Source organism: Vombatus ursinus, unplaced genomic scaffold (genome assembly GCF_900497805.2).
Source record: "Vombatus ursinus unplaced genomic scaffold, bare-nosed wombat genome assembly UNPS02014774.1, whole genome shotgun sequence".
NCBI lineage: Eukaryota > Metazoa > Chordata > Mammalia > Diprotodontia > Vombatidae > Vombatus > Vombatus ursinus.
Window position 1 is genome coordinate 16,558,555 of NW_020954552.1, and position 27,515 is coordinate 16,586,069.

Genomic DNA, 27,515 nt, shown 5'->3' on the forward strand with positions numbered 1-27,515 from the left:
TATATATATATATATATATATATATATATATATATGCTGAATTTTCCTATACCAGTAGGGGATAATTATAGGGCATAGAATTTTTCCTGTTTTGCCTTTGTATCTCTCTAGTGCATATATTGCACAGTACATTGTGTATATAAGCACCTAGTAAATATTTGTGAAATTGTTTAAGTAAGTTAAACTTAAATAATTTTAAAATTTAGGTCACTTGGATTTTTTGAATAGATTATACAGAAAACTATATATTTATGTGCTCTTTAAATTAATCAGGAACCCAAAATTATTCAAGAAATATAAAAACAACTCCAGTTCTATGATTTGGCATGTCAAGGAAGAGATATGACAAAGGTGGTAGGGTAATGAAAGAAAGTTGGTAACATACAGATAAAGATATAGACAAGAAAAGACAAAGTCGAAGAGAAAGTTCTATGCATACATATTAACAGGAGAGTGGACTCAGAGATGTATGCAGAAAAGACTGTATACCAAGAGCCAGACACATTCAGAGATGGAGAATTATGCGAATAGTTAACTCCATTAATGGTCACTTTTACTTTATAAAAGTTAGAATCCTCTAGATTTAAAAATTCAGTAAACATTATAAGAAATCATCTTTTTTTAGTTTGAATTCATTTTTCCGATTTGGAGATACAGATCTTCATCAAGTTCCATCTTTACCTCATTTTCACAACCACAGCTTCCTTGCCCACAGTGGGCAAGGAGTAGCCTGTTTCTTTTTTTCTTTTTCTTTTTTTAAGAGAAAAATGCCTGATGGCAGAAATAATGGACTAATAATGTCCCTTTCTTTTGATCTTTTAAAATTTCCAAAGTCATGTTATATAAGTAGTTGCCTAAAAGGCCAGATATAATTAAACCAAGGTTCATAACTATATTATTAGATCTTTACCAGTGCTAACACTGCAAAACCCTGATTTTTTTTGTCAATCTAGCCAATATTCTTAATGCTTTCCATAGGTTTGATATATGGACCCATACTCTGGTGTAATTTTAAATAATTTTGTATTCCTTTTGGCAAAGCAAATAATTCTCCACGGTTTAGCTATTCTGAAAATCCAGATTTTTATATATTCTTGAATAAAGCAAAATATTAAGCAATCTGAGAAAGAAAAACTTTTAGACTAAATCACCATCTTTGTGAAGCTTATGATTTGGAAAAACAAAATGTAAACCTGTTTAATGATTTAAGAATACGTAGAAAGTAACATATAAGCACTTTCAAAGCAAAGTTTTGCCAATTAAATTAATCCAATACTAAAGACCAAACAGATACTTATGATAAATTAATTAATATGATTGCATCTGTACCCTCTATATCCAGGTTTGGTTAGTAGAAATGTACTCAAGCAAAATTAAAACTATAGAAATAGAGCTGTATAATGGGAATATAACTCTAAATCAAGAGTCACAGACATATTGCACTAGAAAACTCCCTGTGGTACAACTCAAATAAAATAAATATTTACTGATAGTTCTCAATGTCACAAAATTATTTGTTGTCCTTTCTATGGTTTAAATAGTTATCAAAGCCTAAAAGTAGCATATCATGAATTAAGCACTTAATGACAGTGTAGACATTAGCATTGTCTGGCAAGACTCATGAACCTCACATAGCACTTTGTTGTACGTGTCTCTTGGTTTACTCACCTTGTATTATTATGTGTTGCAGTTATTATTATGTGTCTTATTCCCTACTAGACTGGGCTAGAGCCCTGTGAGGACTAACTCTATTTATTTGGTAAACTTCCTATCTTCTCTGAACGTAGCTCAGTGTTCTGCATATGTGAATTTTCACAAATAAGCTGAAAGGTTTGACTGATGGAAACTTGGGGGGGGGGGATCAGGAAAACTTTAGAAACCTTAAAAAAGTTTTTTTTTCCCCACAGAAGCACAAAATAGGAAAAAATAGGTTTTTTTTATAAAAAAAACATTTTTATCATAGATAAACAAAAATTTAGTACTCCTTTCTACTTAAAATCCCAGCATCCCCAAACTAAACTTTGATTCTCTTGGACAATTTCAGAACAGCTCTTATTTTTCATTTGCACAATATATTCTAAATTGTGTCAATTTCTTCATGCAATAAATTATCAACTTTTAGAATTACACTTATCATTTTCAAAACTGAAAAGCTTCCAGTTTAGGTCCACATCATCTCTTCACTGAACTATTTTAAGTCTCCCAACTGATCACCCTGCTTCCCATGTCTTATCTCCATACAATTAACAAAATAAACACCCTAAAGTCTATAGTCTACCTCTAACCTACCTTTTGAGCTTTATTTTACACTATTCATCTTCCCATTCTCTATATTCCAGCCAAACATGACTTGCAGTAGTGGTCCATTCTTTTCCTGTGGCGTTGTGTCCCTGCTAATTCAGGTAGTCCATCCTCTATCCTTTGTAAGGAACTCCATTATCATCTGTGGTTATTGAAATCCTCTTCTTTCAAGGCTCGCTTCTTGTCAGCTTTTCCATAAAGTGTTCCCTGAACCATCTTTCAGTTAAAGGTGGTTGTTCCTTTTCAGCTTTTTGTTAAGTATCTGGTCTGATTTCTCTTTCATTCTTCTCTTCACCTTCTCCATTTTATCACTCTCAATCATCTATGTGTTGTGTCCCTCAGCTACAATTTATTAGGACAGGGATCAAGTCCTTTTCCTTAACTGTGCCGATATGATCTAGCACATAGATGTTTCATATATTTTCTGAAATAAGTCAACAAAGATTTTTTCTTAGGAGGGAAATCACAAAATATAGAATTTAAATCATATTAAAATAGCTTTTCTTCCACAGCTTAGTATGTTTACTCATATATCATTCATTCATTTATTCAACAAGTATTTGTTAAACATATTCTAAATGTCAGGAGACATTTTTAAAGGTGTGCTCAGAAATTAAAGCATTAAATGACACACTTGGTCATAACCGTATTTAAAATATGATGAAAAAAGCTCATTGGAAATTGACACAGGCAGAGGTCTTTGAATCACTAAAAACTCTGCATTGTGCAACACCTTTAATCATTAGAATCAGAAAATGCAGTGTGGCAAAGGAGGATATTGATTCTTTAGAGTTGAGTAGAAGTGGTGAAATACCTAATTTTTCAGAGGGCAAAAATTATTTAAATTATTATTTTCTATCATTAAAGACTAATATCAATTAGAAGATGTAAAAAAAACTTTTAAAGAATATCTTAATATCTTGAATCAGCAGGTTGTGCTGATCAAATAATTTAGTGTGGTCTCAAAAAGATTAAAAATGACTATCAGACTAGTTAATTTCACTTGTCTAAATGTTCTTATATTACTATTGCATGACTGTAATTGAAAAGGAGTGGCCAAACACCTAAGAATGCCATTTTAAAGTTGTCTCTGAAATATCAAATCCTTTCTATAGCCAACTAAATGCTCTTTGTCATAATTTATTTAGGTAATTATATCACATACCTTCTCTTATCTTTCTGTTCTTCCATTAACCAACTCCTTGACCTGTATTTTCATGGGTGTAGGGAATTCCCAGTGTGGAAGGCCAGTGCTCTGTCTTCTGTACCATGTTTTCTCTCTTCAGTAATAACTGTGAATTCCACATGGCAGGCATTGGGTAGATAAGTATTACTGCATCAGACCTTTTCCCCTGTATTGTTATACCTCACAAAAACAAATCTAGCACTGTCCCATAGTTTACCCCAAAAAGGTCAATTGGATCTTGTTATTATAGAACTTTAGAGCTAGAAGGGACCTTACAAATTTTTCAAGTCATAGCTCATTGGAGTTAAAAAGAACACAGTCATTCTTCTCATTTTGCAGGCAGCTAGGTGATGCCATAGTGCACAGAGTGCTGGCCCTGGAGTTAGGAAGACTCATCTTCCTGAGTTCAAATATGATGACCTCAGACACTTACTAGCTATGTGACTCTGAGTAAGTCACTTAACCCTGTTTGCCTCAGTTTCCTAACCCTCTTTGCCTCACTTTTTTTATCTGTAAAATGAGTTAGAGAAGGAAATGGCAAACCACTCCAGTATCTTTGTCAAGAAAACCACAAAAGGGGTCACAAAGAGTCAGATATGACTGAAATGACTCAACAACAACAAATTGTGTGCTCGGCATCGTGCTAAGTGATGAACATGCAAAAATGACAGCCCTTTTCTTCAAGGAACTCACAATCAATAATATATGAAGAAATTGAGGTCCAAAGGTCATAGTCAACTAACCTTTATTAAGTTCCTACTATATACTAAATGCTAAGTGCAGGGGAACTAAGAAAAGCAAAATACATTCCCACAATCTTAAAAGGGTGACAGCATGGAAAAAAAACTGTGTAAAGACAAAGACATATAATGGAAAAATGGAGATATTCCACAGAGAGAAGGTACTAGCAATCAGTTAACTTTCCCACAGTTATGCTGTTGTTCACAATACTGAGTCATAAGATCAGATCTTATTTTACAGATGAAAAAACTGAGAATCAGGAAGGTTAAATAACTTGCTCATGGCTACCCAGTTAGTAAGTATCACTGGTATTGGAACCTTAGTCCTCTGATTTCCATTTCTGCTGCACTATATTGGACACATACTTTGTTATACAATAACAATATGAAACAATAGCTGTTTACCTTACAGACAAACTTATTTTTTCCATTTAAAAAGAAGCTGATTTCTTTTTTATTCTAGTTTCTCATAAGTATTTTCTCCTTTTGTACTTTTTGGTTTCAACAAAAATGTAAATCAGAATTCGGTCTGTTTAGGGGTAGTTTTTGGCAAGGTTGTGAATTTGGCTAGGTACCCTCATAGCTAAATAACATTTCAGATAGCACTGTTTAAATTTGGGGCTACCTTAAGATAATATTAAAATTCAATGGCCTTTATACTCAATGATGATTGCATCTTCTGTGGAACATATGTAAAATTTTAAGTATTCATATTAGTATATAGTAAGAAATTTACACGTACAACATTATACACATATGCTTAAATGTCATGGCATTATTATAATAATACAGAATCAAATTTACTGTATGGATGAATATGCTATTATTATAAAGATGATTACATATACCTACTGTAATTACTCTAAGGTTTTTGGGTGTATTTTTCCTCCAGAAGTAATAAATTAACATTAATTCATCTTTGGTTTATTTCCTAATCCCTTTTGTAATGAACTTCAGTACTTGCATGACAACTGGTGCCAGTTAGGGATGAAATCTACAGTTAGAACACTGCTTACTGGCCAAAAAAATAAATAAATAAAATCCATGATTTTGGTCTTTTTAGCGATCTTTCAATCTGTTTTACAGAATACTTTTGTATTTTGCAAGTAGAATTGGACTTAAGGTGTTTTTATGAAATTACTGATTTTTTAAAGTGTTTTAAATAGTAAATAGTCTTCCTAAATCTAGTTTTTGTCTACATTATTCTCCAAATTGTATTATCCTACTCAATCTTAGCAGTGCATTGTTCCCAAGTAGAATCAAAGAGTGCACTAGAAAACAATATAAATAATGACCCTCATAAACAGAAAATGTATTACATTTTGTCTTTACCATAACTTAGATGTCATGATGGCAGCTCAAATTCAGTATAGCCCAAAGTGAACCCATCAATAACTCCTCCAAACTTTCTCTTCCTCTGAATTATCCTATTTCTGTTGATGATGCCACCATCCTCTTAGTCACTCTGGTTAAAAACTTCAGTCATCATTGGTTCTTCTCTCTCCCTCCTGTCACCCTCACATGCTACCAGTTGCCAAGTTCTGTTGATTCTGTCTCTGAAATCTTTTATCTGTGTCCTTCCCTCTGTTTACATGGTGATTGCTCTAGTTCAGGTGTCTTCATCTCTCCTTAGGGCTATTGTAATAACCTTCTTCCTGATCTCCTTGCTACCAGACTCTCCCCTCCACAATCAGTCAAACAACCAACAGGCATTTATTAAGTGCATGTTAAGTACCAGGCGCTATACAGAGTGCTAAGGATGAAAAAAAAAAGTGAGGCACTCCCTGTCCTCAAAGAATTTAATTTATAAATTCACATACTATGACAAATGAAATATTTAAATACAGTCTATATCTAGACTAAAAACAAATACTTTAGTACAGAGAAGAGCTTAACATAGCACATAGAAATGAATTTCTACCATCTCTTTTTCTGACCAATACTCATCACTTTACATTATATACAAAAAGTCGAATTGCCAGAATTCTGAAACTACTAGGAAACAGTCAAATACATGTTTAAAGTTGGAATGGAAACTATGTTCTATTTTAAGACAAATTTTCATAACTTTTTGAAATGATACCTTGTATTTTTGTGAGTTTTTTCCAGGGGTCTTGTTGCTCTATGTGTTTTAAGGATTGATAATGCATTAAGATTCATTTTCAAATTTATTCTTTTATAAGATCTGAGATTTGATGACTAAGATTCATTTCTTTCATATTCAGGGTCATTGCACTTGTTTAAGTTCTAGACACTAGTAACATGCCTTATTTTGTGTAGGGACAAGGGAAAAGGTAGGAGTAAGAGGAGGGAATGGGGTAGAAATGTATTTTAAGTTCCATTTAACAGTATTGTAAATTCAAGCTTTCCTGTGTTTATTTTAGGGTGTTTTCCCCCTACATCTGTTGTAGTATGCTCATGCTTCTTCATTTATACTCCCTATCTTAATGAAAAGTAACTCCATAAATTCTTGTCAAAAGAATAATTAAAATTCACTCCCACTAAGCACTCTGATTTTAAAATACAGACCAAGGGTATCTGGAGAAAGTAGAAGCAACCTTCATGCAACTCTGGTAATAATAATTATGCACCTTTATATGGTGCCTCAGGGTTGAAAAAGCATATTTCTCAATGAACTTTGGGGGCTCCAAGGTGAAGGTAAAATGTTCTGTTACGAAGGTGTCACCGATCTATGCTTCACATAGCTTCCAACCCAAACAATACACAGATAGGAACACATCAACAGCTTGGTCAGAGGCTTTCTGTGACTTGTGATCGTTGATAGGATCAAACACAAACTTCTCAGCCTGACCTTTGAGAACATGCGTTAACCCATCTTTCCAACCTTATTTCCTTTCACTGTCTTTCATGTACTCTGTGTTCCAGCCAAACCCAATCACCTTTTTGTTCCCTGAGCTCACCATGTTGCCCCTGCCTTCATACATTTATGTGAGCTGTCCCCTTGTGCCTGTAAAGTATGCAGCCTACATCTCAAGCTTTAAGAGTACTTCTCTTTCTTCTGGGCTCAAGTCAGGTCCCAGGTCCTTTATGAAGCTCTCCCTTTTATTCACCACCCCATAAAAAACAATCTCCCAAACTGGAAGAGTTCTCTTTTTCTGCTCAGATTTTCCTGACATACTTTGTATCTTTCATTCGCCTTTTTCACACCCTACCTTTTATTGTGCATCTTTGGACATGTTTCATATATCCCCTTTCTGAAATAGAGTGTGAACTCCTTGATGGCAGGGAGTGCTTTTTAAAATCCTTGCTTAACAGTATCTGATATGTAGGAAATAGAGATTAGACCTGTGATTTTATTGGGATAGGGCATCCCTAGGTGAGCAACTAGTTCTACCAATATTAGTCAACTTCTGGTCTTAGAGAGTTGCCTAAAGCAGCATATATGATTTGGCCAAGGTCACAAAGCTAGTGTGTATCAAAGTTATAACTCGAGCCCAAGTCTTCCTGGCTTTTAAGGCCAACCATCTGTTATCCAGCTTCCAACTTAAGTAATAGACTTGTACATAGAAGGTACTTGTTAATAAATGCAAAGTGAGTGCAATGAGAAGTTAAAACAAACCAAAAAAAGAATTTTATTATACTTCCCAAAATTTTCTTTCTTAATCTCACCACCTTGACAATTAACTCATTGCTGCTACAACTTTTTGTTAATATTCCTCAGCCTTTCTTTAAAATGGACTATTGACAAAATAGTTTATTACTATATTCTCATATATGTGTGTTTGTATGTACCTGTCTGATCCAGGCTTTGTGATTTTTTAAAAAGTATGAAAATTTGTTTTGTAATATCAAAAAGTTTGAAATTTCCTGTTCCAATCATTTGACCTATATAATCCCAGACTAAATTACTAAATGACTTATAAAGTACCTTTGGAATGAGGACGTAGAAGTATTAGTTGCTGGCCCTAAATGTCCCTTTTTACAGTCTAGTTTCATTGATCTTTGGTTTTGTACCTTCATTGTAATGACAGAGGCTTTTTTTCCCTTTATTCTTTTCAGAGCGCTGCAGCAGCTCCCAGCCCAGTGCTAGGAAACATTCCCCCAGGAGATGGCATGCCAGTAGGTCCTGTACCACCAGGGTTCTTTCAGGTACACAAACAAACTGTGACTGCAGGAATGTTAAGGTGGAGAAACTCTTATGTGATTTTGTTGAGGCTATGCAGGAAGATAAGTGTATTTTAAATCTTATGGTGTACATGTTCTATGCGAGTTCTTGGTTAATCACAAATCCTGATCCAGTTTATAAATTATCTTTTCTTCATGTCTTCTTCACAATTTGCTTGTCTTTTGACCGTCTTGCCCCCTAAGTGAAAGGGAAAGAAGGGCCACAATTTCGGTCTTAGTGTTTGGTAAAGGTTTGGTGGGAGAGGTTGCTAAAACTAAATTTTGGAGTAATATTGGATTTTATCTAGCCATACTCTCCCCTTCTTCCCAAGGCAGAGAAAACCCAAATTTCACTGTATTTATAAAGTATGGCCAAGTTATGATCTGTCCAGCTATACCACAAGGAGCTTTAGGCCACATCTTTGACAAGTGGCTCTGGCTTGTCAACTAGAATGTTAAAAGAAGTATGTTAAGTTAACATTTTAAAATATACATTGCATGTTGTATTTTTAAATTATCAGTGTCATTCATTACCACAATGATTGCAAAATATTTGTGTAATTGGGGCTCCTTAGGGTTTTTTTAATTTCACAGAATGCATTTCTAACTTCTGCCCACTTTCTCTCCCAAATCCTATCTCCGCCCCCATATACACATGCTATCTAGCATATGATTATTTTCCAAATAAAATTGATTTTGTGATCTTGGAAAAAATTGGAGAATCCTTGTATTTTAACAAATATGGGTTATTATTATGCACTGCATTAGCAGAATTAATAAAGTATGTTACATATTATTTACAGTGAGTTACATTATGAGTATAAAAATGTTTGGCTGTTATTGTAGTGCTTTGTATTTTCAAAATCTTTAATAATCATTAGATAATCCATACTCACATCATTGCAGAATAATAGATCAATGCCTTAATAAATTTGAAATTACTGAAATAGAGGCAAGTTTCTATTACTGTTTTGTCTGGACTAGTGATTCCTTTGGTGTGATTAACTCGCTTTGAGGAAACTTCCTCTACCCAATGCAAAACAGCCTCGGTTCTGCACCTTGGAATTTTAAGAGGGTTGTCTGGGTGCATGTAGAGCTTAAGTGACATTCACTCACACTTAAACCTAGATCTTTTTTACTTCAAAGCTTTTCCTTTCTGTTCACAACTCCAGTGCTGCCTCCCAACATATAGCAATTGAATAAAAGAACCACAATTAGAACTCGAAACTAATGATGACGTGTGAATAAATCTATGAAGTTATATTCATTTACCCAAATTATATGTGATCGTAAGAAATACTATTTGCTAACACACGAGTGAATTAATAGACCCACATGTATACCACTGTTCCCACTGATCAGTTCAGTATGGCTTTTTTTGTTGTTGTTGTTGTTGTTGTTGTTTTTGTTTTGTTTTGTTTTGTACTGTTTATGGTATCCCAGAGACAGCAGCATATCCATGATTCTGAACAATATATTATCTGTAGCGAGGAACTTACATTATTCACTGCCTGTCTTCTGTAATTCATAGTTCATTGTATGTTTTCACTCCTTTTTATTTTTACCCCATGTTCTCAACCTTTTTGCCATATAGTAGCTATTTTAAGCCATAATTCTTTAAAAAGAAGTGATTCCTCAGGATGGTTTGCTGTAGGAGGCATGCCAGAAGCCTTTATCAAATTGAGCAAGAAATAAAGATATCCCTTGCTGGGGTGGGGCTTGAGGAGAAGTTTACATGGTATTCCTCCCCCCTCTCCATTCTGCATTTTATAAGAAGAGATACATAACTATAATTTCAGTTTCTGTATTTTCTGTGATAGAGGGAACAAAATGTTCTCCCTTGGCCTTTTCCAAGGTTCCTCACTCATGCTCTAAGGACTTGGTAAGAGCAATTGATGCAGCATAAACTGTGCTTAAATTCTATTTACTGAAAGTAAATGGAAGAGTCAACTTTCTAGAAGACTATTCATATAATTCCTGCTAGTAAAACAAAGGACTTGAGCTATGCACCTGCCTCAGTCATTCTATTACTTCATGTAATACATATGAAGGGCAACTGGAGAAGAACCTTTCCCATGGTGAAGGACATCAGTGAACATATGGAGTGCTGGCAGATAATAGAAGGCAGTTGTTAATAAAAATTAATATACAAGAGCTATACTTGTAGAATACATAAATATTAGGAAAGTATATTTTCAAATGCATAAATATAAGATGGCCAGTCATTAGAAAATATTAAGCAATAGATTTGAATTTTTAATTCACTTAGCTAATAGAATGAAAAAAAGTATGCAAAAACATAGATCATAATATTTGCTTCGTTCTTTAGAGCATGGATTTATCTATGCTAAGCTATTATAGAGTCAGCAAATTACATTGGTTTGAAATCCCACGATCTAGAAAATTCATATTTGAGCTTAACATATCCATCTCTAACAGTCCTTTTAGAGGGTAATGAATAGGCCCCACCAAGAGAATGCCAACTTTTACTTTTACTCAAGTTGTAGTTATGGGATCATGATAGACAGGGCCTTAGAGATATTTTAATTCAGTCCTCTCCTTTTATTTTTATGGAATTCAAGATGAATTATTTTTATATGTAGCTGAATGATAATATATTTTCTTGCTACAGCCAACTTCTCTTAATTCACACTGTCTTGGGGAAATACTTGTTTGAAATAGTGAAAATCAGAATTACAGAATATTTTCAAAGACTTGCAAAGAAATTTTCACTGAAATACCTCATATTTTGAGATATACTCAGGAACAGAAATGAAGCTAATGGAGTGTTGCCTACTAGAGTCTAATGTGTACAGGAGAATGATTGCCTAGTTAACATATCAAAGTGCCAACCATAGTAGTTCTAATCTTTGCTTAAAATGGAATGATATTGTATGTGGATAAATTTTAATAATGTGCTTAAAAACAATTATCTTAAATAGATAAATCTTTCCCTCCTAATCATGTTTTCATTTTTATTTGCATAATAAGCCCCCTTTTCCATGTTTTAAGTATAAACTTCAACTGACTCCCTAATAGAATTATCCCAAATACTGAATTTGTGAAGTCTTAATTAATGGGAATTTGTACCAACAAAACAATTTTTTTTTTGGCAAGGGCTTCACTTGAAAAATAGGAATGTATGTAAATGGTCAAACTAAAAAAAAAATGGCAAATTCTATGTGCTTTTAGTCAGCTCATCTTAGTATATTTTCTTTAGGGTCATAACTTTACATTTGGTCAAATATTAACATTATTCATTCTGAAGGATATTAGAATTTTATTGAAAAAGGAGTTTGCTTCTGAAGAGCATATCATTGAAATAAAATCAGCAAATAATTGAAATTTTAAAACTACAAAAGAATTGGAGGTACAAAGGGAGATTTGTTTGATAGAATATAAACCATCCATATAAAAATGTAAAGAATCAAACTTTCTAGCAAATCCAGAAATATTCTTAAGTGAAATAAATTGTGACATTGATGAAAGACCTAGAGCAGTGAATCTCAACTTTTTGGAGTAACAACCTACTCCTTTATGACAGCATCACCTTCTTCAAATTGCCATATTTAAAAAAATCATTTTTGAGAATAAAATACATTGAGCTAATTGGAAATGTTATAGGTTATTACAAAAACAGTTTGGGAATCACTTGTCTAGAGTAGTGTTTTTTACATTGAGAAGTAAGAGAGAAGTTCCAAGTTCTTTTCCATTCAACTCACCACTGGGGTGGCGGGAGTGTAATAGACTCAGTACTTTGAGTCACACTGGAGCCTTTCAGTCATGGCTGGAAAAGCTTGTGTTTGCCTGGCTTCTTGCTTTCTCCTTTTGGCCTTTGCAGAGTGGCTGGAAAAGACTGGCCAATGACAAATCTGAAGTATTCTACCTAAAGTTTAATTGGATGATAATAAATCTAAATTAAATGCTGAATTGTAACATTTTGTTACTTATTAATGGCATTCATTTGAAAAGGCTGTCCCACAACTATAGTTTAGGAGGTTTAAGCATCCTAGTCAGTAACTATTAGCCTGTTCTTGTTTCCTGTTGCCCTGCTGAAATAAAGTAGCTGGGTTCCAGACTGATTACCTTTTCCTTAAACTTAAATATATTGTGGCCATGGCTTAATAAAATAGAAGAAAGGGAAAGCAATTAGTTGCCCTTTTCTGTTTTGAAAAATTTAGATCATTTCCATAAATACATTATGGATTACAGAACATTTAAGATTTTGTGGAGGAATGATCAGACTCACAGAGAACGGGACTGAACTGTAGTTTTTGTTGTAGCTTGAAACGTGTGTTAAATTTTTACATTTCTTACTTTATCTAACTAAACTAGGAGAAATATTTTAGGCTTCTTGTTTTCTTTGAATTTTACCATAAGGTGATTTTACATCAGAGGGCACAATTTTTTTTTATTCCTTGGATCTTTGTCAACTCCCTATATCTGCACTTAATGTGTAATACAATATGTCTTTTTATAAGGTGTGCAAGCAGATAATATCATTATTTCTAGGTAATCTATATCTCTCTGAAATATTCTTGAACATTGGGTAGGATTCTTACTTCCTTTTCAGCATGCATTATATTTTGTTGTGATTTTTTTGCTTAATGGAACCACTGTATTCTGGTTTTCAAATCTTTAGTTTTCTTAGCCAAAACTATTGAAAACTGATTATATGTGGATGCATATGAATGTAAATGTGGTACCTTGTAATAAATGTTAGTTAATTATTATTGAATTTACCAGGCATACTGTTGAAGATCAAGTATATATAAAGTAATTTTTCATAGTGTATAGTTATCCATATGTAAAAATGTGAATTAATTTAAAAAAACCCTTGATATGGTGAAAAAAAATGTGTTGCTAGCATGTTTTTAAGTCATATTTTGCATACAAGCATAATGTTAAAAATGGTAAAGCTGCCTTGCCATCTAGTGGTGGTTTTTAGATAGCTCCATTTGTTCAGGGTATATTTTACTGGGGTGCTATTTTTAGCAATGCTGCACAGTAGCAAGCTGACCTAATGCTTTGGCAGGAAGAATACAAGAAGAAAGAACAAAAAGAAATTTCCTTTCTTCTCTGTGTTATTACTCTTGACTAGACAAAGCTCGATTTAAATAACATTCAGTTAGTGGCAAAAATAACCAAAGCAAGGAAATTCAAAGAATAGACATAACCTATCCTTGGATAACTGAAAGAAAAAAGAAATCAAAGAGCATGAATCAGAAACAAGGGGAAGATATTATGCTACTATTACGGCTTAGCTCATTAAACATACCCCCTAGACAAATATATACTTAAATCATTGCTGAAAATATTTTGTTAATTTTTCAAGTTTTCCTGAACTCTAGTTAAAATGATTTCTGCTTTTAGTACTATTTGGATTTCTCAGTCTAGTCATTATATTATCAATGGCCTTTTTGCTGTAGCCAGTTCATCATAGTCAGTGACAGCAGCCTGTCTAGGTACTTGTCCTTCTGTGTCATCTTCATGCTCTCTACACTATTCGTGCTTTGACTGTCTCTTCTGTTTATCTTTCCTGACCATGGTTGTTTCAGAAATTAGTCACAGGAAATACTTGAAGCAGGGAGAAAAGACCTCCTTCCCCAGAGGTCTTTTTGGTCTTAGACAAAGAATCAAAGCATTAGCTGTTAGAAATTCTTTCTAATTTGCAATAGGAGAGCACTGAAAATCTTAGTAGACTTGATTGATTGGTAATCATAAATACTATGAAAATTGTTCATTTTAATAGCTCAGAATTGACTGAGATTTGAATGTATAAAACTTACTACTAAATCACCAGCATTATTTTGAATAAAACTGTCTCAATCACACATGAAAAAAATTAAAGGTACAAATTTCTTAAAGATGAGGACTTCAGAATTCAATATTTTGGAAAATAGAGCAAGTTGTTCCCTAGTAGAGGAGATAAAAGCAGCCTAAAAAAAATAAAGGTGCCTGACAGCTGCTGGCTTTGATAATGCCATCCTGCAGCTGTGGTAATGGCTTTACTAGCCTCAACTATTAGAACAAATTAAAACTGCTCAGCTTGAGTAACTAAATAAGCTTTTTTAAAAAAAAATTCAATTGTAAAACACCTATGGAGCTGCTGCAAGTGATGAAATAGATCAAGAAGGAAGGAAAGAAGGAAAAGCAAATGTTGAAAGTCTGTACCTGGATTTTTCATTTAGAACTTTGTTTTAGAAATCTTGCTTGCATGTCATAGTGCTCACTTAGAAAGAGTTGGTCAGGTTATTTGCAAATTGTGTTTGTTTCTATTGCCACTTTTCATGGTATTTAATCAACCTAAAAGTGCCAAGATACTTGGTACAAAACATTGAAATGCCATCTTCTTCTGTGGTAAAAAATCAATTTAATTCAAATGCAAAATTATTTATGCTTTCAAAAATGTCTTATTGAAAATTCTTCATAGAATGATATAGATGTGGTTAAAGATCCTCCAAATCATGCATGTATAGTATTTATTAGAAATGAAAAATATGTCAGAATACTTGTACATGTCTCACATGTAGAGTTGAACACAGATGAAACTGTTGCCATTCTTTGGGAAATTTAAAATTTTGGGAGATATTTGTCATATATTATTTTTCTAGTAATCAGAAACCATCTGATCATATTTTCTATACGTAAGGATGCTTTTAGTACATATATACTACTTATACATGGTAGAGATAGAAAGTTGTCCAATTTTATTCATTGGTTGTATGATCATCTCAGTGTATCCTAGAAGGTATCTGAATTAAGAAAGGTTAGGTAAGAACTACGTCTTCGTAGGAATTCTATACCTGCTATTCTCTACCTTGAATCCCTGAATAGATCAAGATATTTAGTTCTGTTCCCAAGTCTACAGATATAATAGAGAAGGCTAGATTTGGAATTTAGAAACCTTCATTTCAATCCCAGTTTCCCCATTTAGCACTGTGGACCCTCAGAAAATTATTTTACCCCTCTCTGACTTCAGTAAATGAAAGAGTTAGACTGAGTAATCTCTGAGGTCACCTTCAGGCCTTAACATTCTTTGATTCTGGGATACCTTACATCACACATGTGCAAATCATCTCACCTCTTGAAGCCTTGCTTTTCCTATCTCTAAAAGGTTTTAGATTATGTGATCTTTAATGTTCATTTCAGCTGTAATTTTCTGTAATTATGTCAGTCCTTCACATCACTTCAAAGAGGGGAAGGAAAACAACCCAGCCTAGGTGGGCATATCTTCACTTCTGCCGACAGCTATGAAGAGGAAGCATAAGCTGCTGACAGTTGCTGTCCATCCTTCTTTACATCCAGGAATAATCCTGGCTCTCAGGAATAATTCAAGGAACTATGGGTCCTAGAGGGTGCTCCAAATCCTCTCTGCCAACAGAAGTGTATTTATCATGTACTTTTCTCTACAAATTATAGAATAGGATTAAATCTTGGTGCACTTAGAAATATGTTCTCAATATAAATCATAGGTAATTGATTTGGAGCTAGAAGAGATCTTAGAGGTCATGCACATCTAATCGCCTCGCTTTATAGGTGAAGAAATTAAGATGCAGAGAGGATAAGCATCAAAGCACAGAAACATCAAAGACAAAATTTGAACCCAGGTCTTCCTACACATTCAGTTTCCATACCAACAGTTACATACACCAAGGTAGACTCCCTGTCTATAGTCAGGTCTTTCTCTGTTAAGATACAATCATTCCATGTACCATATTATTACAAATACCTTTAAGACCCTACATAGACACCATTATTATTAATTATTATTATCATTACATAGTCTTTTCCATTTTTTGCCTAAATTCTTATCAAGTACCAAAGTCTAAGTGTAGTACACACATGTATCCATTAAAGAACATTTATTTCAGAATGAATATGTATGTATTTGAATCTCTCCAGAGAGGCATCTTGTAACATCTCTGCTTATGACGAGTTAGCCATATTTTAGGTAATTTTAAAGAGGGCCTTGGGTACTCCTACCTCATCCCAATTGCTCCAAAAAAATAAAAACCCTGGCTATAATTTTTGGAGGGGTAGATGGCACTACTAACCCTAGGTTATAGGACAAAATCAGGAAAGCACTGGCGTGGCCTGGTAATAGAGCATTAGACGTGGAGTCAGGAAAACCTAGGTCTAAAAATCTGATACTGACTAAACAGGTGGCCCAGGACAAATCACTTCACTTCTCTGAGACAGTTTCCTCGTCTATAAAACGAGGATAATAATACTCCACAAGATTGTGGTGAGACTCAAATTAGACAATACATATATACAATACACATATACAATACACTTTCCAAACATTAAACTGCTATCTGAATATTAATTTTTATTTTTATTATCTCCTCTGGAAAATATGCTCCTTCCTCTCCTCCTTTTGCCTCCCTGTTTTCTGCTCTTTCTGTTAGTTTCCAGAGCCCGACTGTCTGTCACCCTGGGCCTTACCTGCATTTCTCCTCGAGGGTAGTGGGTCCTTCTCTTAGCTGTCACAAGCATACTGTTTCCCTGTGACTAATACCGCAATAAAAAAGTGCCAGGAGGTTAGGGACCCCTTAAATCATCTCTTATGTGACCTACATCATTAGCAATATATGCTTTTTTATGCGAATTTTTCCAGTTTGAAAATAGGGTTGTGACTGTTTTGTGAGGGGATAGAATCAGCAGTCACAGAACCTGGTCCAGTTTGGCAGATCCATTGGACAGAAAGAAAGTGAGCCAGAGGAGCCAAAATGCCTCTCTTCATACTGATTCCGGTATCGTGAGATGCCAGTTATAAGAGCTGATGTGAGGATAACAGGTGCAGTGAATCTGTAGTGTCATAAATCATCGCATCATAGATTTAGAGCTGGAAGAGATCAGAGGGGCCATCAAGTACATTCCCCCTCCTTTTACACATCAGGCAACTGAGGCTAAGCTGTTATAAGCTTTTGTAGGGCTCAGAAAATGTTTTGCTTTTTATTTCTCTTAACAACTGGCATTATGCCTTGCAAACCATAGATATTTAATATTTTATTAATAATTATTAATAATGTTTATTGAATTTTGTTTTTAATTGAATTCTCCCTTAAAGTACCCAGAAAGCTGTTGACTACTACTCTGTGTGTTCGGGGGTAACTCTAAGAGTTTAGAAACCCTGGGTTTCTAATACTTATCATTCATAAACCCCGACTGGTGCACATCCCAGTGACAATCAGGTAGGCTTAAGGAATTTTTTTTTTAAGCAAAAATATTTTTGATAGAAAGAAGTTACAAAAACAAGCCTGAAAAACTTTCTTCCACCAATATAGGATTTATGGGAAAATAGACACAAATTTAAACTACAAAAGTAGTAAAACTCACATGTAGAAAAGATGGCAAAGGTGTAATTCACAGCTCCTGGTAACTAGAAGTCATTTTTTCCTTCCATAGAGTCCTCCTTAAGTTCTCCTCCAGTGTAGTTCTATGCAGGATTCTGGGGTCAGTGTCTTTGTAATTTCCATAGCTAGCACATCTCTCTCTCATGAGGGGTCATTCTTTCTAGTTATCTTTTCTTTTGTGACTGTAGCTCCTAGGTGGATGTGTTGCCTACTGATCCATGTTCCCACTTAGCTACGCTGCCCGTTACTGGTCCAGTCTCTCCAATAACATGGTTAATAGGGAGGGGTAGAAAAAGAGAATGAAATGTTCTCCTCTTCTTCCCCTTCCTGTCCAAGAATGAGTCCCTCTGAAGGGCTTAGATCTAACTTTTAAGCTGGGATTCTTCTATAAACTAGTTCTCTTTTAGACAGAGTCATTGCTATTCCAATAGCTTGCTTTCATATGAAACCTAGAAATATGTCTGATTCTTTCAACCAGTCACTGTGTGACATCATCTGCCTTCATATGATGGTCAAAGGGGGCAGCTAGATGGTGCAGTGGATAGAGCACTGGCCCTGGAGTCAAGAGGATCTGACTTCAAATCCAGCCTCAGACACATAACACTCACTAGCTGTGTGACTCTGGGCAAGTCACTTAACCCCAATTGCCTCACCAAAAAAAACAAATACATATGGTGGTCAAAACACTATAATCCTTTAAAATTGATTAAGGGCCTATATTCATGCTTAATTTGCATTTTTTATTGAATTGAAGCATTTAGGTCTTCTGTGATTATATTAATTAAAGGGGGAGAGGGAATGAAACTTCACCTTTATACTAGCTATGTTGCATGTGCACAACCACATACATGTACATATATACATACATACATATATATATTCTAAGTATAAGGTAATTTGAGTGGAAAAGGCACTAGTAGTTGAGGGTGAAGCATTGTCAAAAGCAAAATTTCAGACTACATATGGGCTCTGTAATAAAAAACCACTGATCTGAAAGATAAGGTATAGAGAATCATTGACCTCCACAGAAATCTTGAAACAAAAAGACTGAATATGAAATTTCAGGAAATCATGAAAGAAAATTGTCAAGGAGTATAAAAACTAGAAGGCAAAGTACAGGTTGATAGACTCTACCACATATGACTAGAGAGACTCAGAAATATGGTTGCCAGGAATTCCCAGGTCAAAAGGAAAATATTTCAAGAAACAGAGAAGGCACAAAATATATACTGAGAAACTCCAGTTAGAATCATTCAGCACTACTCAGAAGAAGCAAAAAAGGAAAGGAAAATTAGAGTAGCATACAAAAAAGAAAAAGAAAATGGCTTCTACCCACATATCCTACAAAGGTAAATGTAATTCCAAATTTGAAGGGAGAAGATGACAGTAGGATCAGATTCTTCTAAGCAATACAAATTGCAGATCTGTGGTAGTTATTTCCTTCCTTTTTAAGAAAGAAATTACAATAGGATTTGATGGAGGAAAAAACAAACTTAACGTAACTTTAAATGTTTATGAAATAACTCACCCATAAAGTGAAGGTGAAAGAATGTATTAGAAAGCAAAATCAAGCAATTTGCTACATACATGAAAAGTACTTAGCATCATCCAGATTTATACAGTGTTTTTTTTTTCATGAAAAGTTGGAATAGAATTTATTCCTCAGCTGAACACAACAAACCAGAAGGGGCTAATATGACATTCAGACAAAGCAATAGCAAAAAATACATATAATCAAGAAAGACAAGCAAGAAATCTACTTTATTCTTAAAGGTACCATTGAAAATGAAACAATAGCAATATGAAATAATTTGCTCCAAATGGCATAATATGTAAGTACTTAAAATACAAGCTAATTTAATCTTTTAAAAATAGAGTACGTATAGGTGATTTCAACATGCCTCCTTCATATTTAGACAAATCTAGCAAAGATTTTAGTAATAATCTTAGATATTAGGAAAAACTACATCATAGCCCTTTGGATAAGAACTTTAAGGAATACATCCCCAACATCTCCCCCCCCCCTTTATTAGCATTACAAAGAAGCTTTACAAAAATTGAGCTCTTTGTAACAGATAAAGAATTCATGCATTCTATGCAAATCATAAGGTAATTAAACTTTTAAATCAGTAGGATAAATGACACAAATTTCAACAGAGACTAGATAATGAGTGGGTCACAGAACAAATTTTTGCAAGAATAAATGTTAAAGAAAATAAGATAACATACCAAAATTCTTGAGGTAGGTAAAGCATTCGTTAGGGGAAAATGTAGATTTCTGAGCACATAGATATTAGATAGAAATAGGAGCCTAATAAATTGAGTTTGCAAATAAAAAAAAACTAAAAAATCAACAATAATCCCAAAATAAGCATAAAAGCTTTTCAATAGGAGAAAAAACAAAACTGCAAAAACTTTTTCTGGCCAAAAAAAAGTTAAAAAGATTAGCAAAGTTGTTTAATCATTAATTTGATTTTTTAATGAGGGGGAGACTTTTACAATTTTTTTTTAAAAATTAGATGATGAAATTCACAGTGAATTAAAGTGAAATTTAAGAAATTTCCCAATCTACTATGTATGATTATATAAATTATAGTATTAAAAAATAAATAAAATGAATTCATATTTGAAAAAATCTAAAATACTCAGATGAGGAAGTCAGAAAATAGAGAATTTAAATAACCTAATCTTACTGACAACATTGGAAACTTCTTCCCTAAAATTAGGAATAAAACAGTGATGCCTATTCTCTTTACTGTTATTTGGCATGGTGCTAGATATTTTGCACTAATCACTAATAATGAGAGAATTACAAATTAAAATTAGCCTGAGGTATTGCCTTACATACATGAAATTGCAAAGATTAGAAAAACCTACTGTTGGAGGGGCAATAGAAGGACAGACATAGTAATTCACTACTAGTTGGAGCTTTAAATGGTTCAGCCATTCTAGAAAAACAACCTGGAATTATAGAACAGTCACTAACCTGTTCATACTCTTTGTTTCTTAGATTCCAGTATTGGGGCTTCAGTACCACAGAAGACAATGACAGCAATATTATAGGTTTAGCAGTTAAAAAAAAAAAGAAAGGAAGGAAGAAAGAAAGAAAGAGAAATGGAAGGTATGAAGATAAGTATTTCAAGAACCCTTGAAGCTCATAAAAATAATTTTAATTTAATAATTTAATTTAATGGTTTAATAATTTGATTTAATAATAATAATTTAATAATTTAAATTTAAAATAATCATCAAGCATTTTTTAGGCACCTACAATGCTTCGGGCACTATTCTAGGCAGTGGGGATATAAAGACAGAGTTTTTAAAATATTTCCTTATTCATGGAGCTTACAGACTGTAGCCAGGGGAGACAACCTGTGCATCTAGAAGTGGATACAAAGTAGATGCAAATTTACTTTAAGGAGAAGACACCAGAAAGGGGCAGGGTTCAGGAAAGGCCTTATGTAGAAGGTAACATTTAGTCTTGTAAGCATTTAAGGATTTTGAGAGAGGTAAGGTGTCCCAAGCATAAAGGAAAGCCAGAGCAAAGACTGAGAGACGAGAGATGACATTCTGTGTAAAGAGCAGTAAGAAAGCCAGTTCAGGTTGGACTGTGGTGTACATGAAAGGGAAAAATGTACAATTGTGCTGGAGAGGTAGATTGAGGCCAAGTTTTAGATAATTAATAGCTTCAGTAAAGTAACAAGATACAAACAAAACCTCAAACGTAAATAGATTTTTTTCATATTACTAGCAAAGAGAGAGAGACAGGAAGAGAAATTCCATTTAATAATAGCAAAATGTATTAAATACCTTAGAATCAACCTACTAAAATACGTTTAAGACTTAGATAAATACAACTACAAAATAACTTTTATAGACTACAAGACTACCTGTGTACTCGGAGAGATATATAGTGTGCATACCTGTGCTATTTCTATACAGTAAAAATGTATAGCAAAAAAAACCAAACATACAAACTCTGTATTTTTAGTGTATGCCATAACCAAATTACCAAAGGAATATCTTATAGAATTAGATATAATAAAATTCAATTGGAGAAATAAAGAATATAGAGGAATAAAGTGATAGAAAAGTAGGAAGGAAGGAAATTTGGCACTACCAGGATTCAAAGTATACTACAAAGCAGTAATTATCAAAACCATCTGGTACTAGATGAAAAGCAGAATTGTAGATGAATGGAATGAAGTAGATAAGCGTGACCTTGAAACAAATGTTCACAACAGTCTATTGTTTGACAAACCCAGAACATAAACTACTAGGAAAGTGATGATAAGAAACACTAGAAAAATTAGATAGTTTGGTAGAAAATTAGTTTAGACCAACATCTTACAGGATATACCACAATATATTGCAAATGGACAAATTATCTAAATATAAAAAGTCACCCTTAAAATAAATGGAAGGTAATGAGAGATTATACTTTTACAGTTATAACTAGCAGAAAAATTTCTAACCAGATCCAGGATAAAAAAAAAAAAGCTCATAACAAAACTAAATAGACAATTATGATAATATCAAATTGAAATACACACATGCATGCCCATACACATGTATGTGTATGTGCTTGCTCATGGAATCAGAAGAAAAGTTAGTAAACATTTATTAAGTGGCTACTGTGTGCGAAGCACTGTGCTAAGTCCTGAGCCATGAAACTTATGAATTGGGCAGAATCTCTGAATTAATTGTTCTCTGATGTTTGACATCCAAAATCTATAGGGAACTGACACATCTATAAAATTAAGAGCCATTCCCTAATAGACAAGTAAGTGGTCAAAGATATGAACAAATGGTTCTCAAGAGAAATACAGTCTATCAATAACCACTGGAAAAAATATTCAGAATCAAAACTAATGGAAGAGTTTCATATTAATATCAACCCTGAGGTAACACCTTACAAACATCAAGTTAGCAAAGATGGGAAAACTCACTGTTGGAGGAGCTATGAGAAGACAGATACACTAATTCATTGCTGTTGGAACTGTGAATTCCTTTAGCCATTCGAGATAAGAAACCTGGAAGGTATAAGCAAAATGGCTAAACTTTTCATACCTTTTGATCCAGGGATTCTTCTTTTGGGAATATAACCCAAAGGAAGTTATTGATAGCAATAACAGACCCACAAAGACAAAAATGTTGATTTGGGATGATAAAAAGCTACAACCAAAATACATGATAAATGATTTGGAAATAGATGAATAAACTATGACATATGAATGTAAGTGAATATTACTGTTACATAAGTAATGAAAACTGAAGAAATTTGAGAAACTTGGAAAGACATATACATTTTAAAGAAAATATGATGAAGACAACGTGCATAATGAATTCAATGGCAAAAAAATTGAAAGGCAGAGAGTGAATGCCAGTCAAATGCAATGGTTAATGCTATAACACTGTCAGAGTTTAAAATTGCATCTTTCTGCAGAACAAATTGTTTTAGGGATATGCTTTACAAAAGGAGTTGGTTAGGAATTCATTGGGTAGTGTCTCTTGTGTCAAAACAAATTGTATCAAAGTGGGCATTTAATGAGTACTTATTGAGTGAATGAATCAGTCAATCAAAAGAAATAATCTCAGGACCTCCAGTTAATATGGCATTGTGAAAGGGTGGTTCCAAGCCCAGTTTTTTTCAATAAACACCCCAGCAAAAATTTTTAAAGGACACCAAATGAAATAATGATCAGTAAACAAAGGGAAAGACCTATAAGCACCTCCATCCAGGCCAAGACTGTAGAAGAAAATGTCCAGAAGCCTGCGGGCATATTGATGGGGGTTGGGGAGAATCTGAAACCATTCCGATCTCTGGTAATTGGAGTCTGAAACAAGTAGCATCTGGGCTGTCATAAGCATAGTGAAAGACAAAGAAAGCCCCTGATAGGTCACTGCAAAGGGAGATGAGATTGGGCAGTTCATTCATGCCTCAGATCCCTCTAAGAAGCCAGAAACCAGTGCTTCTAACCCAAGGGACGGAGTCATTTCCCAGTTCCCAGTAGGTGGACGACCAGGTAGAGAGACAATGTCACATTCAGACAGCCAGCATTGGAAGCCTCTTCTAGAAGAGAGGAAGAGAAAGGAAGGAAACAAAAATTTATTAAGTTAGACACTGTGCTAAGTGCTTTACAAATATTATCTTATTTAATCCCCACAACAGTCCAGAGAAGTAGGTGTTATCATCCCCTTTTTATAATTGAGAAGTTGTTCAGGGGTGGAGACAAGATGGCAGAGTGAAAGCAATGACTTGCTTGATCTCTCCCCCAAAGCCCTCCAAATGCCTGCAAAAAAATGGCTCTAAACAAATTCTAGAGCAGCAGAACCCACAAAAAGACAAATTTCCAGCCCAAGACAACCTGGATGATTGATTGGAAAGGTCTATCGTGCCAGGCTGGGAAAGGAACGTGGTTCAGCATGTGCACACAGGCAAAGACCAGGCCTCAATGAACCTGGAGCAGCCCTCAGAGGACTGAATTACAGGCAGCCATGGTGGTTTCCTGACTCAACCCACAAATGCCAAAGACAACTTAGAAGGTCAGTAGGAAAGGTCTGTGACCTCAGTGAGAGAGAAGCTCAGTCCCAGCCCCAGTCCCAGTGCAGCCCCTGGCTGGTGGCTACTTCCAGAGCTCTGGGCCCACAGACTGAGGAGGAATCAAGTGGCTTATCAGAGGGGGATTGCAGGGATCTTTTTGCTGGTGCAGGATTCTCTTGCTTTGCCCATGCTTGGATCTGGGTCACAATTCTGGGTGGCGGTCCTGGGGCAAGGACGAGCGCTGGTGTAGTAGAGCTTGTAGTGGTGGTGGAGAAGGAATCCTCCTCACAGTTCCAAGGCAGAAAAGAGTACTTGTGGTCACTCGTAGACCAGAGCACAGGCCAGGAAAGGAGTAAACACCTCACCCTTGATCGTATGACCTTGGATGGACTGAAAATTTATAGGTCCCTAGAAGTATCTCTGAAAACAGCTGCACAAAACCCCCGAAGCTTGGGACAGTACATTTTCCACACTGGAAGCAGACCCCTACCTTAACAAAGAGTTTAAAAGTTAAGTGATTGACTGGGAACATGAGCAAAGTGCACAAAAGAAAAGTCAGACTATAGTTGAGAAATCTGAGTCAGGCCGAGGTTAAGTGACTTGCCCAGAGTCAAATAGCTAGCAAGTGTCTGAGGTTAGATTTGAACTCAGGTCTTTCTAATTTAGGCCCGGTGCTTTATCTACTAAATCATCTAGCTGCCTTACAGTACTCATACCAGAATCATTTCCAGTTGGTGATTACAGAAGGAGGAGATGGAAATAGGACCAAGGACACATATGTATTGGTCAACAAAGACAGGGAAATAGAAGTCAGAAATTTCAGCAGAGGAAAAGGTCAGGACCCTGTCACAAATCCAGATCTTCAACAGGTCAGTGGCAGCAGCATCTGGGTTACAAAAGGGGCAGGATAAAGCAGTGTCTCTGAATTTGAGGAGTGTATATACTCTAATCCTAGCACAAAGTCCAAATCCAGGAACTGAAACTGAAGATTCAAGTGAACATAAGAAAATTCAGAACACAATGAAGTAACCTTTGAGTGACCTCACAGTAAGCACACATAGAGCTTCAGAACAATTTTGGTTGCTCACAAGAACTCTTACGAGTGAATAGAAGAAATGTAGCAAATGATAAAAAAAAAATGAATTAGAGCTCTTAAGTAAAAATATTTGAAAGATACTAAATAGCTTAGAATAGAAAATGGACAACATGACCCAAGTAATGTTCTACAAAATGAAGCAAACAAAACTTGGTGATTCAATGAGACAATGTATTAGAACAAAGTCAAGATTTTAAAATTAGAAGAACATATAAAGTATCCACTCTCAAAAACAACTGAACTGACAATTCAGGAATCATAGGACTTCTTGAAAATCATGATCAAATAATAAATGTAAAAACCATATTTCAAAAAAAAATCATTCAAAAAATCCCAGATCTATTAGAATTAGAGGGCAAAATGAAAATAAAAAGAATTTATTGGTCATATCCTGGGGATGAGGGAGCAAATTGAAAACATCCAGGGATGTAGGCAAAAATCCAGTCTTCCAGATTAAAGAAACAATAGTGTAATCAGCCAGTAGGAAAGAGTTCAAATATCAAGAAACAACTAACTGCTAGGATCACACACCACTGTCCTTCAACAACCTTAAAGGAGAAGAAATCTTGGAATACAATATTCCAAAAGACAAGAAAAAGGCTTACATCCAAAAATAACAGCCTGCAAAACTGTATAATCCTATAGGTGGTAGAAATGACCTTTAATTGAAATAAAGAACTTCCATGCTTTTGAATAAAAAAATCAGAACTAGTTAACTTATTTGAAATACAAAAGCAGGAGAAAAGAGAAATTTAGATAAGTTAATCAGTTTTAACAAACTGAAAGTCTAAATGATGATTAGTGCTTACATTCTAATGGAAGAGAAGGAATGTCCTGATAAAATCCCATAGTCTTTCAGAATCACAAAGGGAATTTTAAAAAAGGGAAAAAAAAGAAAAAAACAAATCCAGAGCCAGTTTTTTTTTCTATTTTGTTGTTTTCAAGGAAGGGAGAAAACAGTACCCTAGGAGGAAATGAGGAAACAAGAGATCTTACTATCTTTCATGGATGAGTAATGTGAAGGAATGGCAATTTCATGAACTTTACTCTTCTCTGAAATAGGAAATGGAGAGTTGATCAATAGACACATGGGCATATAAGCACACTCCATCACAAAGAATTTGGAGTAGAAAGACTTTCAACTCAAGAGTGGGGAACCTGCGGCCTCAAGACCACATGTGGCCCTGTAGGTCCTCAAGAGCAGCCCTTAATGGGAGGGGGGTCCTAGAGGGCCACATGTGGCCTTGAGGCCGTAGGTTCCCCACCCCTGGCTGCTAGATAATTAATAATATTGGTAATTATCCACTAGCAGCTAAGCAGTACAGTGGATAGAGTACTGGTCCTAGAGTCAGGAAGATCTGAATTCAAAGCTGGCCTCAGACACTTAGTAGCTAAGTAACCCTGGGCAAGTCACATCACTTCTATTTGCCTCAATTTCCTCTACCATTAAATGAGAATAATAATAATAGCACCTACCTCCCAGGGTTGTTTTAAGGATCAAATGAGATAATATTTGTAATGTACCTGGCACATAGTAGCCACGTAATAAATACATGTTCCCTTCTCTTACAATTTCTAGCTATACTTCTTAGCATTCCGTGATATTAGCCATGTAGTACTGTTGTCAAAATAGAACATAGAAAAATGAGATTTTCAATATTACTTCATAGTTATTTTATACGAACTCTGTTTAATTATGGGCTGATGATGTTTAGAACATTTGTGGTATATCAATGTTCATAAGCAGACTATAGAAGTGCAAGTGTGTTATTTTGTGAGCTAAATTAGTTTAGTACTGGTTAGAATTAAAATTGCTCATCAAGAGTATCTTATCTACTGGGGGTGGCAGTGAGGTCTGATGGAGATATTCATGAAAACAGAAGAGAAACTAAACAAATTAGGATATATGAATTGTAAATTAACTGGTGAAATTCATTTAATGTGCAATTTATGCTTCATTTCTTTACTTCTAAAGGGTTATAAAATATTTCAAAGAATTTTCAAAATAATTTTTTTTTTACTATATCAATGAATGTTAGAAACATCATCATAACATTCCAATACAACCAGGTCCAGATTAGTGTGAATAATGAAACCTCTAAAGTAGTCACATATATTCAAATTCACTCTATTCAAAGTTATAATTATGTAAAATATAATA

At 34.6% G+C, this 27,515-nt stretch overlaps 1 protein-coding gene across 2 annotated transcripts in view; it reads left to right on the forward strand.

Moving 5' to 3' along the window:
• The window catches only part of SSBP2 (single stranded DNA binding protein 2), a 414,580-nt gene that overhangs the window by 279,414 nt on the left and 107,651 nt on the right, over nucleotides 1-27,515 (forward strand). Inside the window, exon 5 of one of the 2 annotated variants that reach the window (XM_027864166.1) lies at nucleotides 8,248-8,337. The exons of the other annotated variant lie outside the window; for it this stretch is intronic. Coding sequence (XP_027719967.1) covers nucleotides 8,248-8,337 — 90 coding nt within the window. The remainder of the gene's footprint in view (nucleotides 1-8,247; nucleotides 8,338-27,515) is intronic. 2 annotated transcript variants of the gene reach the window in all.